The 17,291-nt window shown below is 39.3% G+C and overlaps 1 protein-coding gene across 5 annotated transcripts in view; it reads right to left on the bottom strand.

Annotated features, from left to right (window-relative positions):
- The window catches only part of parga (poly (ADP-ribose) glycohydrolase a), a 97,149-nt gene that overhangs the window by 13,197 nt on the left and 66,661 nt on the right, over nt 1–17,291 (bottom strand). For all 5 annotated transcript variants that reach the window (XM_055661652.1, XM_055661653.1, XM_055661651.1 and 2 more), the window contains 2 exons: nt 5,688–5,766; nt 3,101–3,209 (listed from right to left, as the gene is read on the bottom strand). In XM_055661652.1, coding sequence (XP_055517627.1) covers nt 3,101–3,209; nt 5,688–5,766 — 188 coding nt within the window. The remainder of the gene's footprint in view (nt 1–3,100; nt 3,210–5,687; nt 5,767–17,291) is intronic.

Below are 17,291 nucleotides of genomic sequence, written 5' to 3'. Positions count from 1 at the left end.
GTTTCAGGAATTCCTGAAGATTCCAGGCCAGATTAGATTCCCATTCTCAATTCCTCTTCATATCCTCAGGTGCCAAAAGGAAGACAAGTTTGGATCCACAGAGCCGAAACTATCTCGATCTTTAAATTATTAGAATTTTGGGGGGGAAATCCTTTCACTGCTGCATTTGGAGAAATATAACAACATGCTAATTGTGGGCTGAAGGGCCTGTTCTTGTGCTGTTCTATGTTCTATGATTTTTTTTCTCGGTGTCTTATAATATTTCACGACAAAGCAGGAAAATGTGCAACAGCAGAACAAGGTTCAACTAAACTGTGGATATTTTCTGTGTCTGACTGTGATTATATTTCCACGTAATTGTGACTAAAGTTGTACAAGTTAACATTACAGTAAAGCTCATTTGACATCTCCCCGACACTGTAATGACCATTATAATATATTTATGAGAATGTAGTATCAAATTTCCATTTTTATGGGAAAGGAAATTGAATTGAACAGTACACTCGATGTATTTTTTTCAATCATTTCTGAATCAAGTGATGCAGGAAGGTTAACTTGGACTGTACACTGTAGAAAGTCAAAAATAAGGCAACAACATTATTTTCATCATCTAAAAAATGTAACCTCTTTTCAGTGATGAGCAGACCATCTCATTAAATTGAGGTTATATTTTATTTTCTCTCGGCATGAAAGCAAATTACATTGAGAAACAGGAACAAGACAGCAATCATTAAATTCAGTTGGCTAAGTCACTATAATGATATAATGCTACCATGTTAATGTCCCTAACATCTAAGACATGGTGAAACGTTGATTGGAAGATTACTTCTGGAGAAAACGTTGTTGTGGAAAAGTGCAATAATAGCCCTGTCCCACGGTACGAGTTCATTCCAAGAGTTCTCCCGAGTTTGCCCTGATTCGAACTCGGGGATTTACGGTAATGGCCACTCGTCGGTACTCGGGGCTCTCGTGGACATTTTCCAACTTCCCGTGCTTACCTGCCATTAGCGAGTCTTCCCGAGTACCTGCCGTCAACGTTACGAGCCGCTAAGAGACGTCCCCGAGCTCCGACGTACCCGCTACATTCATTCTCCGTGCTTACCACGAGTTTGTTTTATTTTTTAAACTCGCGAGAGCACTTAGATATAGATATAGATATGCCATTTATTGTCACTATACATGTACAGTGAAACTGAAAGCTGCTCGTAGAAACTTGAATGAACTCGCACCGTGGGACAGGGCTATTACTCTCCAAGAAACAAAGTATCAAAAGTCAGAATTTGCCATTTTATTCTTTGCCTGTATATGGCCAAGGATAATGCTTCAATATTAAGGAAAGCAAAACACTCAAAACTTTGCTGGGCAGCTGGAAGAACTGCTGCCTCACAGCGCCAGAGTCCCAGGTTCAATCTGGACCTCAGGTGCTGCCTATGTAGAGTTTTCACAGTGTGGACTTCTCCCTGTGACTATGTGGGTGGGTTTCCAGTTTCCTCTCACATCCCATAGGTTGGTAGGTTAATTGGCTTCTGTAAATTGTCCCCAATGTGTCAGGAGTGGAAGCAAAAGTAGGATAAAATAGAATTAGTGTGAAAGAGTGATTGATAATGAGTGTGGTCTCGGTGGGCCAAATGGCCTGTGTCCATGCTGTATATTTTTTTTAATCAATTAATTAATCAATCAACTCACTGATTTTCGCAAATGTTGATGCATTACTATTATATCCCCTTTTGAATTGCTAAACACAAAGGCACAGTTAAAAGCCACAGCATGACAGGATACAAATAGTGGGCTTGATTGCTGTGGCTTCAGTAGTTACATTGAGATGGATTGGAAGGCTTTGAACCAGAAGCTGTGCAAGTGGAGATGAATATCTAAGCCACTGCCACGACTTTAGAAAGAATGATAACATTTCACTAGTGGCCAGTGATCAGAAATGTTGCCACTGTGGAGGATAATTTTAGCATCACCCTGGTTCAGAGATATAATTCAAAGTAAGTCTACCTCAGAGACTTGACACTTGATACTTCCAGGAACACTGAACAATATTCTGCCAACCAGTGGCGTTGTTGGCAAAATGGTAAAATAAGGCCTTGGGTGGACAATTATCCTCTTGCGTGGACTATTTAATACACTGCAAAATGGAAACCTTTCAATATATTGTTGAGTCTGATGTTTACAGTAAATAGTTTAGGTTGCATGTTGCAGAATTCATAATTAAAGAACCATTTTTATCGATAAAAATGGAAAACCTTTGTAAATTTAAAACAAAAAAGAATTATTCCATGTTATGTTGTGGTTATCAAAGGCAGACTTCGAATTATGTTTTTAAAATTAGAAACATAGAAAGCCATTGAATTATTTCTAAAAATAATTGTTAAGTGGCTCAAGTTTTGACAAGAACTATTTAAATGCCAGAAGGAGGAGCTCACTATTTGTAAGGGGAATTAACATTTATAATGGAAATATACATTGAAAAGTTTAAAACCCTCAGATCTTATAAGGTTGATTATATACACAAGCATATACACAGAAATATGTAGCACTATAATCAATATTTTCACAATTTTTAAGCAAAAGTTTTTTAAATCACCGTTTCGCAACTTAAAATGTGAATTAAATACATCTTAAGAAACACTTTTATGCATAAAAAGAAACTACTTTCTTTTACCTGGTCCTCCATAAAATCCGTCCCTGTTGTCGGCATTGACGGCTTCAGAAGGTGATTTTAAAATCATTCCAGCGATTAACTTGTCGGGTGATTTTTAAAAAAAAACCACACAGAACGGCCGTAGGAAGGAGTCTTTAGCAAAAACTTGCACTCCAACAAATATAATTCAGGACCAGGTCGGGAAAAAAACCCGTTTTAATCCCGCCCCCCCCCTTCAAACGCGCCAAAATCGCGCACACGGCCAGTGGCAGAATGACAGCGCCGCTGAAGGTAAGTTTTGTAACATACCTAGTTCATTCATTATAAAAATTATAATTTTAAATTCTCATATCAGGATGCAGTGTTCAAAAGTACAAAGGTGATGCAAGATAAAACAAGAGTTATTAATTGAGGAAAATCAGAAAGTATAAATAATCAGATTTAAACACTCACCTTATTCATTTCTCTCTTTAAATTATTTGGGGAAAATTGATCGGGATAATGCCTGAAAGGTAATGCATCTATGGCCACAATCTCTGTGCTGTGTCTCTGCCAGGCGTCCCTGCATGTCAAGGAAGAAAGACTTTTAAAAAGAGTAATCTAAGTTTGTATGACAAATCCATATAGCTACCAAAGTCAGCTAACATGAACAAGTAGGGAATAAGAAATCCTTATTTCTTAAAAAACAGATTAAAATGGGACATAGCAATTGATAAAATTATGCTGCCCGTGTGTAATGTAATGATGGAATTTCAATGTTATATAGCAGGACATTCTCAGGGAATTATAGAATACACATTTTTTTCTCTTGTCCAAAATTTAAATTGCAAGAAAAAGCATATCTTATGAACTCAGGAGATTCGATTGATTAGAGCTCAGATTGATTGATTGATGTATCTTATTATGGAAGCACGAAAGGCATTTAATAAATAATCCAAGCCACCCACACAGCCAAGGAGGAGCAACATGAGGGAAAAGGTTTCAGAATGTGACATAATGTTGCTAGAAATAGCATTATTAAAATTTATCACATTTAGTGCTTAATCAGAACTTGATATCAATGGTTCAATTTTCTCTCAATGGTTCAATGTTTCTCCATAGTGTCTCTTCACTGTATAAAGACAGTCAGATAAACTTAAACTACTCATTAAAACCAATCATCCAGACCTGGGCGCAAAAGAATGCCCATTTCCCTTGGGTATGTTGAGAGGAGACAACAGAAGATTATGTTCATTACAGAGATCTTCTGAGCACGATATAGTGCAGCTGGATATCTCATTTTCTGAAAGGAGTGATTGCTGATGTACAAGAGCAGCCATTTGCAGATTAAATGACACCGCGACCTGTTCCTGCATCCCTAATGTATAGGGTTTGGGAGTGTTCTTGGGAAATAAGAAAGCAATGAAATGTAGGAAGGAACTGCAGATGCTGGTTTATATGGAAGATAGACACAAAAAGTTGGGGTAACTCAGTGGGTCGGGCAGCATCTCTGGAGAAAAGGAATAGGTGATGTTTCAGGTCGAGACCCTTCTTCTGACTGAGTGCCAGGGGAGAGCTAAACGTGAGATGTGAAAAGATACACAGAACAAATGAATGAAAGGTATATAAGCTTTGATTTGTCCTTTTGCATACCTTTCATTCATTTGTTCTCTGTACCTGTTCTCTGTAAGAAGAATCTCGACCTGAAATGTCACCTATTCCTTTTCTACAGCGATGCTGCCTGACCTGCCGAGTTACTGCAGCTTTTTGCGTCTATCTTCAATGAAAATATATGTCTGCTTGCAAACATTTACCTTCAATGATCTCCCAGGTCGGGTGCAGGGTTATAGGGCTGAAATAGCTTTCCTCTCTACTCCACTGTTATTTGCCATGCATTGTAGATAACCTTACAAATACATAGCCTAGAATGACATGGTCTCGTGCCTCTGTTTTGATTGGGATATTTAGCTGAGATATCTGCCAATTATTAAACTTCAGATTTTTATAATACACAAGATTAATACCATGCTGCCATGGTGACCTAGATAGTCCAGTCGCAGTATCACTGTCCCACAACTTGGTTTTCTAATCTAGTATCAAAATTGCTCCACTACTGTAACCCTGAAACATATCTGTTTAATGGAAGTTGTCGGAGCCATTCATGCTGAGGCTAGTTACTGTTAGCATATTTTATTATTTTGTCTAGATATTTCTTGCACAATTATTTTGAACATTTGGAGGTGGGCTTTTGCTACGTAGATGAACGTTACATATAGTATAACCACAGGGAGTGGTCAAATCAGACTGGAGTGGGCACGGCAGAAAGAATAATTAGAAGATTGAGGGGGGATCTTATAGAAACGTACAAAATTCTTAAGGGGTTGGACAGGCTAGATGCAGGAAGATTATTCCCAATGTTGGGGAAGTCCAGAACAAGGGGTCACAGTTTAAGGATAAGAGGGAAGTCGTTTAGGACCGAGATGAGAAAATCATTTTTTACACAGAGAGTGGTGAATCTCTGGAATTCTCTGCCACAGAAAATAGTTGAGGCCAGTTAATAGGCTATATTTAAGAGGGAGTTAGATGTGGCCCTTGTGGCTAAAGGGATCAGGGGGTATGGAGAAAAGGCAGGTACAGAATACTGAGTTGGATGATCAGCCATGATCATATTGAATGATGGTGCAGGCTCGAAGGGCCGAGTGGCCTGCTCCTGCACCGATTTTCTATGTTTCTAATACAGTTTTTACCAGATCAGATATGGAAAGCTACCATTTGAATATGAATAATGAGGATCTGGTATGTTCACTTCTTTGTTTGTACAACTACTTCAATAAAGAATTAATTAAACTGGAAAGAATGACTGGAGGATTTGTTTTTGTTATCATCTGCGTACGTTCTACTCCCCCCTGCCTGGGAATGAAGCTTGGAAAAGTTTGAAATTGCCATTACAGAAGGGATTCATACATTATCTTATACGTTAAGGAAAACACTGAAGCTTTTTTAGGAAATGAGACATAATTTCTGCAGTACTATCTAAAGATAAATATTCTTTATATAATACCTTGGAATCTGATCGTTGCAGCACCCCACCCATCTGTAGGTATCTGCGTAGCCTTCATAGATGCTGTACTGCTCCGTACCTGAAAATGGAAAGATTGTTTGTAACAAATTATCGTTCATTTAAATCAATCAGCAGAGATCTGGATGTTATTTTTGAAATGCCAGAGAATTGTCCCTGTGGAGCAGAATTATTCCGTCATTTGCTGTGATAGGTCTACTTTGTTCACAGAATTATTTTAAATAATAGTGAAAGGTTTGGATAGAGTGGATGTGGAGAGGATGTTTCCACTGGTGGGGAGAGTCTAGGACAAGAGGTAATAGCCTCAGAATAAAAGGACGTTTTTTTAGGAAGGAGATGAGGGGGAATTTCTTTAGTCAGAGAGTGGTAAATCTGTGGAATACATTGCCACAGAAAGGATGGATATTTTTAAGGCAGAGATAGATAGATTCTTGATTAATACGGGTGTCAGAGGTTATTGAGAGAAGGCAAGAGAATGGGGTTAAGAGACGAAGATAGTTCAGCCATGATTGAATGGAGGATTGGACTTGATGGGCCGAATGGCCTAATTCTGCTCATATCACATAAACATGAAAATAGATAGTTTAAATAAAGGCACGGATAATGAAATAAGAGTAACATTTTGGATAATTGGCCTTCACATATGCACTTCAGTAAAGCTCATTCAGAACTATCCTGCATTTTAATATTAATGAAACAAATGAAAGCAGATTTTTGAGTTTATTAGTGAAAGGTGATAAAGGTCCTTCTGTGGAGAGATATTGCCAAGAGCACGAGTACATCAGGATAGACCGGTTTAGCTCACATTGGTTACTTTCAATGACTTTCCCTCAAACATCAACAAGGAGGTGCCCCATTTATACCCTTGCCTTAAAAAAATAGTTTGCAAATTTGGAGATGAGTCAACTTTTAACAAGTTAATTGACTGACTGAAATGTCACAAACAGGCACAAATTCTGGATAAATTTCAGTTTCGTTAATGGTATGAATATAGCAATATGAATGTAACAATAGTAACAGTATAGATATCAATTGTGTAATTGGGGCCAGCATGGAATAGACAAATTCCTTTTAATAACACAAAATCCTTCATTTCAACAATTTATCCTATTATTTTATACTTTTCTTTGCTGCTGCTTGCAATATATCACACTGTTGACATGATGTCATTTTAATAATGGCTGTCTATTTTGTTGACTATGCTGCAGCCGTATAGAATGGAAAATACCTATGTCACTCAAGCTTGTTGCCCATGTGGCTGTTCTAAAGAGATAGATTCATACACAGAATTTATGAGCAACTGTCTTCCATCAACTATCTTTTTCTTAGAAAAGAGGAATTACGATGTTGCTGTACGTTGAACAGTTTGCTGCAAATCATCTGGTTCTTCCTGTCTAACGCAGTGGGATGTTGTCAATAAATAATGTTAAATAATTTCATGGCCTGGCTTTTCCCTGAAATGACCATGAAAAAAAAATCCTGCCTAGAAAGCTCTTTTGATTTCTAATTAGGCACTATGACAAGGAATCTGTCACATGAACAATGATCTAGTTAAGATGGTCTGGTAACTAACAGGCTGAAAAAAATGGCATTGGCAGAATAATGAGAAGTAAAAAGCAGTGATATTACTTAATTTAAAACCATTTTACACAAAGCAAAAATAAGGTTATTAAACAAACATGGAATTAAGCTAATCATCGAAATAACATTCTGAATCTTTAAAAAGTCTTAAATTTAAAACCAAGTAAATGTGAAGATCTCTTGTTGGTGTGAACATTTAGATGGGAGGCAGTTGTACAGTAAATACAAGCCTTCTGAAATTATTGGTCATTATATATGAGTAAACTTTCACATTAAGGGTCAACTGCAAGAAACATCACTGCCTAATCCAATTGTGATCTGATGTTTCGATATTCTCAGAAGTCCGGTACTGGTTAACAATTAGGATGATTTAACCTGGCTTAACTCCCCTTATTAAATAATAAGACTTGCAACCTTCTCTTCATGCTACCTTCAAAGTGTTTTTTTAGTCTCATGAGCTGTGCAATATCACTCAAATATATGTGCACCATCTAAAAACAAAATTGTTTATTAAAATATCATTTTAAAATTCATAATCACAAAATTAAAAATGATCTACAATTATTATTAGCAACACAAGTTGATGTAATTGATTCTGATGTTCACCATGAACTGTGTAGGTGCTATCCTCTTGCTATTCATGATCTTGTTTCAAGTCTGAGATTAGATTACCGTTTTGCAACCCTATTAGTTTTGAGTTGCTGAAAACAATGTAAAATAATACAACTCCAAATGTAAACACCATCTGTCTGCAAAAGAAAAGCGCTGTAGCTTTCTGTTTTAGCGTTTGACATCAAATTGCACTTGGTGATAATGTTTCCGTCAGGATGTTCCCCAGTGAACCAGCTATATAATCTACTCGCGTCAGTCTGCACTGAACTTGACAAAGAATTAAAAAACACAAAAAGATAATTGGCAAACCTTTATGCGATAGCTCCCTTTTAAGTGAACGATAATTAGTAAATCACATTAAATTGAAGCCTCATGCTGCAATCCGCAACGGCGAAGTAGTCAAATTGTTGACAGCTACAAATACATTAAATCTTCAACTCTACATTTGATTCCTGACCATCGGGATATAATAGATAGAAGTTTATGACAATCAAATGGTTTGGTATATTCAAAAGTCTGCATGTTTAAAACCACAGTAATTTAGCCAAGCTATTATGGTATATGACTGGCAAAACAGATTGCTGCTGTTGGATAGGCCCACTTTAGCCCCCTCTTCTGTTGAGACTCAAAACTGCTCTTACTTAATGCAACTTTGTTCCAGTTTGAACAAAGACAGCCAAGCTAGTCGTTTTGTATGTCACTTGTTGAAAACACCTCTAATAGGAACCATAGATTTGGTAAAATTTTCCTCAAATAACTCCCTGTAGATCTGACCGTTTTGTTGAGAATGAGATTGAAACACATAATTTCACCATCTTGGACAGGTTACATTGAAGATTCTTTGGCAGAGCACCATCAGCTGATTGATGTTCAGGACAGAAAGGCAAACCAGACTGCATGAGGCAAAGTGAAGATATCAGGAAAAATTATTTGCTGCAAAAATTATTAAATGCAAAACTGTTGAGACCACTTTCATAATGAATGACAACAATTAATTTCAATTGATCTGTTACCAAATTTAAGTAATTCTGAACTGCTTCACAGAGCTGAACTACTTCTGTAGTAATGTGGACACTAGTAATGGAGAGGAGCCATCTCATGTACTGCAACATCTTAGAAGTAATTTTTCAAGTAAATGACATAGTGTTGACAATATGTCCAGGGGACAGATGTCTGTAAAATCATATAACATTTGCTAGTCTTATTGAACTAGTGCCATCTGTATAATCACAGCAAATCACAGTCCAAAGCAAGCGCTGTCTGCGGAGGGCGCTCAGCATCGCCAAGTACTGCTCTCACCCCACCCATGGACTGTTTACCCCCCTACCATCCGGGAGGCGCTACAGGTCTCTCCGTTGCCGAACCAGCAGGTCGAGGAACAGCTTCTTTCCGGTGGCTGTCACTCTACTCACAACGTAACACTGTAAACTGCCCGTTCCCCCCCCCCACCCCCCCCCGGACACTTATTATTATTTATTCAAATCGTTTGCTATGTCGCTCTTCCAGGGAGATGCTAAATGCATTTCGTTGTCTCTGTACTGTAAACTGACAATGACAATTAAAATTGAATCTGAATCTGAATCTGAATCACATGTGAGGGCAGGTAAAGCAAAGTTCAACGGCTCAATCACAAAACAGTTCAATCTCATTACAGTTCTTCTATCACAGTGTCTGACTGGTCAATCCCTGATATCCACTAGTGCCAGTTTCCACTAAATCTGAAAGCAGTGAATTCCAGATTCTAACCACATGCTGCATTAAAGATTTTCCCCGTGACATTCTTAATTCTCCCCCATTTTATATCTGTTGCCCACAAATCCTTAATCCTTCCATCGATAGGAGTAGCCCTCCGCTATCAATTTTGGCCAGAGCCATTATTATTTATATATTTCTATCAAATCTCTGCTCATCGTTCTCCAAGTCTCAGTCCCTATAATCCATCCTTACAACTGTAGCTTCTCTGTCCTGGGAATCATTTTTGTAAAATTATTTTCTTGTCACTTCTGGCACTTTTCCGAATTATACTTTACAGGATTTATGTCTGCCATTCCACCAAGTTTTATCCTTTTGCAATTTAATCACTGTCTTGCTTACAGTTCACCATCATAATCATACTTTGTTAGACAAATATGTTTTGCAACATACTACCAAACTCTGCATAACCTGTAAATTTAGGAAATGTGGCTTGCACCCATACATCTAGGTCAATAATAAAAATAAAAAGCAATGGTCCCAACACATATCTTTCAGGAACACCATTATTCACCATCCTGTAATCTGGAAAATGGTCATTCACAACGGCTTCCGTACTCAGTTGCTGCGCCAACTTTGTACATATACTATTAATGTCCCTTTTATACCTTGTTCTTCAACGTTTATTGATAAGCCCGTTGTACGACACATCTTCAAAGGCCTTCTGAAGGTCCATGTCGACTGCATTACCCCTATCCGTTACAGTAGAAGTCAATCACTCAATAGGACGCTCATCGAGCCTGAGGTCACTTTGGGGAACTGAAATGCAAAGAGGAAAATACCACTCTGGCCAAACCCAACTGATGGAGTCACGGCTAGACCAAGGGCAGACCACAAGAGAACTAGTACGCTCTTTCCAGTTTTAAACAATTTTTTGCTTAATTTAGTTTGGAGGTAACAGGCCCTTCAGCCCAATGAGTCCACACCAACTGGCGATCCCCGCACATTAACACTATCCTACACACACTTAGGACAATTATACCAGGCCAACAACCTACAAACCTGCACATCTTTGGAACATTGGAGGAAACCGAAAATCTCGGAGGTCACGGGGAGATCGTACAAACACCTTACAGACAGCATCCGTCGGCGGGTTCGAACCCGGGTCTCCGGCGTAACAAGCGCAGTAAGGCAGCAATTCTACCGCTACCCCACCCAATTGTTCGGGTCCTCGAACAATAAACCAAAACTTTGACAACTGGCAATGGAAATCCTGCACTAATTCTCTCACCTTTTCCAAGATCAATGACCCGATGTTGAGGTTAAACAATTTTCCCATAATGGACCCACCATTTAGGAGAGGCACCTCATGGTGCAGTACTGCCATTTGGAGGTTGGCATCTGCGTTCCCACTTTGCTCCACACAACTCCTAAAGTCAAATGGGCAAATCTAGCTGAGGAAGCAGAGGGAAGCCTAACAGTGCAAAAGCTGCACTGCTTTGGATAGTAACCATACAATAATATCCCAAATACACTTCAGGCCTTGGTTCTGCTATGCTGCATCCGGCTCCCTGCACTTAATTCTGTGCAGTATGTCTACGGATTGGTCTTCAGAGAAAGAGTAGTAAAAATTAGATAAATGGAAATTCTGCATCAGATTAGTCAATGACTTGATGTGCAGACTTAAACATGGCAATTAATTTTCATAAACTTCAATTTTGGCTAACCATATGAAGGTAAACATAACTTTAAGAGTTGCACATTTTATGTGACAGGACATTCTGAGAAATTGATATCTTTGTTATAAACAATATATTAAAGCAGGAAGCATGGAAATACAATTATTTCAGGAATAGGATTAAGTTTAATATGCTGAACAATGATTTTCTGTTTCCTTGCCCACTGTCTGCGTTTTATTAAACCATTTAATACAGATATATTACCTGTATTTCCATACATAATATTCAAAATGACAGACAATCAGGCAATGTCTGTTAGCTGACAGACAAAAAGAAAATGCATTTTAATCATGACAGAAAGATCCTGATATCAGCTTCATGTTTATTTACTGCTGTGGGCAGTGAACTTCAAACACCAGCAGCTCCTTACTACTAAAAATTCTGACAAACTGACAAGCTGGAAAGGAATGTCTCTGTTAAGTGAACAGTAACAAAAGCAAGAAAAAAAAAGTGTGACCTTTTTGTCTGCTCTCCAAGGACAAACTCAGAATTAAAGTGTAATGCAATTTAAAAATTGTTTTGCAATTAACGAGTTGAACAATGTTTTCAGCTCCTTGCAACTTGTTAAATACATAACTTAAAAATATTTTAAATTGTCACACAATAAAATGTGCTAATTTAGCCCTAAAGTCAGCTATAACATACCTTCCAAGGAAATCCAGTTGAGATTGACCTCCAAGGACAGTTCAATTAAAGCCCCTTTCTATTTATCTTCAAATAAATATTTATTTAATACAATCTACCATTTAACTTCAGCATAATTATCATGTTCCTAATATCACCTCCATTCCCCCAAAATAATAATCTGCTGCTTCTTGATGCAATACAAATGTATCACCAGACAAGAAAATTATTTCTGTGTAAGAAAGAACAGCAGATGCTGGTTTAAATCGAAGGTAGACACAAAATGCTGGAGTAACTCAGCGGGACAGGCAGCATCTCTGGAGAGAAGGAATGGGTGACGTTTCGGGTCGAGACCCTTCTTCAGAATGAGAAATCTTTCCATTACTTTCAAGCACGGTATTAGTGCGGAAAAAAAATAATTGTGTGCTTTTGAAATGCTCAGTCCCTTCTTAAAAGGTAGCAACTTGATTGCACCTATTAAGCCTTTGGCAAGATTTATCGCAGTTAAATATAATTAAAATATCAGGCAGACGTGACAGGAAGGAGACTTGGTTAAAGCAGGTAGAGAAATAAATATGTTGCACTTTGAATAACAAATGCAATGAAATATTCCTCTCCATTAAAGTGACCACAGGCATAACTGTTGATAACTGCATAATAACACTAAGTGGCCCTTAACTAAATCCCTGAAAATGGCAAATCAACTCACTGAACGCGAGCCATCACAACCCATGGCCATTTGGTTTAAAACACAAGCTGCTTGAAGGATGATCAATATGATTTCCATACCAGTTCCAAATCATTTGTTTGTTATCAATTAGACTTCCAAGTAGAATTTCATGTACAGCCATAAAGCTAAACACAAAATTATGCCCAATCCTTTGGCCAATTTTTGCTAAAGACCATCTATATCTAAATTTACTGTCAAACACATGTCTAAAATTGCATAACAAGTAGGAGAATATGTTCCAAACTCAATCCATATAATTCATAGAAACATAGAAATTAGGTGCAGAAATTAGGTATAATTCCATTATAAAACGAAAATTAAACATTCAAGGGGATAGGGAACAGCACAATTAAGATCACGCAGCCATGGCACTTACTGAATTTATAACTGGATGCACTAATGTTTAACAAAATGCATTTACCTAAATAGTAAAATTAATTGCAAAGTTTGGGAAGGATAAAGTGAAAACAGACAAAGAAGAAACGAGAAAGTGTTGTGCCAAAATTATGGCCTTATATTTGCAGCTGTTTTGAGCCAACGTACTTGCAGGAAGGTTTTTGTCTTGTAAGGGAGGCAAAATGATGACTTGAATTATCGATGCTGACCAAGTAATCTGAAGGGAAGTCACAGAAAACATTCCAAGTACTGAGTGGAACAAGCTGAATTCTGAATTCAGTCTGAAGAAGGGTCTCGACCCGAAACGTCTCCCATTCCTTCCCTCCAGAGATGCTGCCTTTCCCGCTGTTACTCCAGCATTTTGTGTCTTATTTTGATTTAAACCAGCATCTGCAGTTCTTTCCTACATACATTAATATAATAATTAATTTCTGATTAGTGGATGTAGATTTTTTGTTTTGCAACATTGCATGGGCAATGAAAGATCTACAGAGGCTGATCATTAAGGACGAGTGCATTTAATAATATGCTAACACTTAGTCCTTGTCTAAGTCTTGCAATGAGTAACTGTTTCCAATATATCCCAAATATTTTTCACCTCCCAACAATTATTTAGCTTTCTATCTCAATTTTATTTTGAACTACACAATCAAAGAAGATGCATTTCCTATTAAAATAAATAATAGAGCCTTGAGCAAGGATTACTGTTTAACATCCTTCAAGTGAAGAGGAATAAACTGTTTATTTCTTTAAAAAAAACAAAAACAGACGGTGCTTATTCTGTTATCAGAACAAAGGTAAATTGGATTTGTTTTATGAATGACTAATCAGCAAATCTAAGCAAAATATTCACAAGAACTATTATCATTATTTTTTGCATATCCTCCATTCATTTGTCTGAAGTACTGTCTATATCTCTTGTTCCGCTTTCCCCAGACTCTCAGTCTGAAGAAGGTTCGCACCCCAAAACGTCACCTATTCCTTTTTCCCAGAGATGCTGGCTGGCCCGCTGAGTTACTCCAGCTTTCTGTGTCTGTCCGGTTTAAACCAGCATCTGCAGTTCCTCCCTACACATATTTGCAAAAACCTTGGAGTTGGATTTAAAATATTTTGCCAATGTAGTCCTGGTGTCTACATGTATGCAGTGGACATGTGGCTTTGTCCGTTCACCACCTCTCGCAAGGCATCCATTGAGCAGATCGAAGCTACTGTATGTGATTTCTTGACCTTCGTATAACCTTTATTGTTATTGAAAAGAGCACAAAATTCCCCCCAGCAATCAAAGGTGCTTCCTTGTTCCACCACAATCATATTGCACACTTCCACTGCTAGGCTTGCCCCTCTGATGCCCTTGCATGGGCCTGTGCCTTTCATCTCTGAACCCAATACTCTTATGGCCTTCTGTTAGCCTCTGAGTTTCAACATAAACATCACTTGGTCCAACCTCAGTAGAATATACTACCCACACAAAGCTCTGCTTGTTTATCACTGGCATCTATTTGGTTCAATACCAAATTTGTAATTTGGAAATTTTGTTTAATTGTTTAATTGAGGCCATTCTATTGCTGCTGCATTATCTACTGCGATGGACACTGCCCGGCCCATCGCGGGTACTGACCAGTCCACCATCAAACACATCTGCTGTAGATTTGGGAGTACTGCTGTAGATTTGGGAGGAGCAACAGCAGCAACAGATTAGCTAGAGATACCACTGATTGGCTCTAGCCCAAGTGTGAGGAGAGGGGTGAAACCAGTTGAAAACAGTTAAAAAGCCAAGGACGCACCGTCTTTGTTCAGTACTGCTGTAGATTTGGGAGGAGCAACAGCAGCAACAGATTAGCTAGAGATACCACTGATTGGCTCTAGCCCAAGTGTGAGGAGAGGGGTGAAAACAGTTGAAAACTGAGGAATTGGCTGTGTAAATTGGTAAATAGGCAATTTATCAGTCAATTTAAGCAGGACAGCTCTTTGCGAGCGGCAGTGAGGGAAGTGCCCTGTGAGAAAAGTGTGAGTCTTTGGCTCGAGAGTCTTCGGAGAGGAGACCACGCAATACGCTTGAGAGGCTAAGGATTCTGGGAGAGGCAAAGAGCTTTGCCACGCACTGCAAGGGAGCAGTGGGCCAGACAGGAAGAGCGGACGGAATTACCACTAGACAGCCAACCCAGTAGGTAATTTACGGCTGGGGTGAGTACTTTCCCATTTATAGGAGGTAGGATTATATAAATAAGGGGTGTATCAATACAATAGGGGATTCTTAAATAGAACCAGTTAATTACCTATATAAGATGGGCAGTCAGGAGATGTGCCAATACTGCGAGATGTGGGAATTTGTCGACACCATTGATGTAGAAGATCCCTACAGCTGCAGTAAGTGTTTGAGGCTAGAGGAACTCCAGCTCCGCATTGATGAGCTGGAGACCCAACTTCATACGCTGCGGTACATCAGGGAGGGGGAGTATTACCTGGATGTTTTGTGCCAGGGGATGGTCACACCGACCAGTTTAACTAATTCAGTAGGCAGTGAGCAAGGAAAGGAAGGTGTGGCCATAAGCGAGGCAGGTAGGGGGAACCAGGAGGAGATGCGGCAGGAGCCACAGCCCTTGTCCCTGACGAGCATGACCGAGGCTCTTACTCAATGTAAGGACGGGATCAGGGGCTGTGGGAGGGATGAGCAACCTGGCTGCAGCACCGTGGATCAGGAGGCCATTCAAGAGGGGGGAGTTAGAAGAAATGCCGTAGTGATAGGGGATAGTATTATTCGGGGGGTAGATAGGGTTCTCTGCAGCCAGCAGAACATGTCCCGAAGGCTGTGTTGCCTACCCGGTGCTAGGGTTAAGGATATCTCTGCGATACTGGAGAGAAATTTGCAGTGGGAGGGGGAGGATCCAGTGGTCGTGGTCCATGTGGGGACCAATGACATAGGAAGGACGAGGAAGGAGGATCTGCTGAAGGAGTTTGAGCAGTTAGGGAATAAATTAAAAAGCAGAACCTCGAGGGTACTGATCTCCGGATTGCTACCTGAGCCACGGGCCAAATCGGCGAGGATACGTAAAATTAAGAAGCTAAATGCGTGGCTCAAAGACTGGTGTGGGAATAATGGGTTTGGTTTCTTGGGCCACTGGCACCAGTACTGGGACAGGGGGGATCTGTTCTGTAAGGACGGACTTCACCTGAACGGTGCTGGGACTGGGGTCCTGGCAAATCATATAACTAGGGCAGTAGAGAGGTCTTTAAACTAAGGAGCGGGGGGGAGGTATCAAGGGGGGTAATAACGGCAGGGGTAGAGGAAATAGAGCAGGGTATCAGTGGGGAAGCGGAAAGTCAAAATGTGACAGGAGACAGAATGTGTGAAGATAAAGCTTTAGATGTAAAAGGGGCAAAAACGGAAAGGAAGGGTAGTAAAAATCATCTGAAAGTGCTTTATCTAAATGCACGGAGTATTCGTAATAAGATAAATGAATTAACGGTGCAATTAAGTATATATAGTTATGATATCGTGGCCATTACGGAGACATGGCTGCAAGGGGATCAGGACTGGGAGTTAAATATAGAGGGGTACTCGACAATTAGGAAAGATAGACAGGAAAGAAAGGGAGGAGGGGTGGCCCTTTTAATAAGGGAGGGAATAACGGCAATAGAGAGGAAGGATATGGCGTTGAAGGATCAGGATAGTGAAACAGCTTGGGTACAGATAGAGAATAATAAGGGGAAAAAAACACTAGTGGGTGTAATTTATAGACCTCCAAATAGCTGTGACGCTGTTAGTCAGAACATAAATCTGCAAATAGTTGACGCATGTAAAAAGGGAACTGCTGTAATCATGGGGGACTTCAATTTTCATATTAATTGGGCAAACCAAACTGGGCAGGGTAGACTAGAGGAAGAGTTTATAGAAAGTATCAGAGACGGGTTCCTAGAACAGTATGTCACAGAACCGACAAGGGGGGAGGCAATCTTGGATCTGGTCCTGTGTAATGAAGCAGGATTAATTAAAAATGTCATAGTTAGGGACTCGTTGGGAACAAGTGACCACAATATGGTCGAATTCCATATTCAAATAGAAGGGGAGCAGGTTGAAACTCAGGCTAGGGTGCTTAGTCTAAATAAGGGGGATTATGAAGGTATGAGGACTGAGCTGATCAAAGTTGACTGGGATAGCAGACTCAAGAATAAGACGGTACATGAGCAGTGGTGTACGTTTAAGGGTATACT

The sequence above is a fragment of the Leucoraja erinacea genome, chromosome 34 (assembly GCF_028641065.1).
Source record: "Leucoraja erinacea ecotype New England chromosome 34, Leri_hhj_1, whole genome shotgun sequence".
NCBI lineage: Eukaryota > Metazoa > Chordata > Chondrichthyes > Rajiformes > Rajidae > Leucoraja > Leucoraja erinaceus.
Note: the sequence above shows the minus strand (reverse complement) of the source record. Positions and strands in the feature narration are given on the sequence as shown.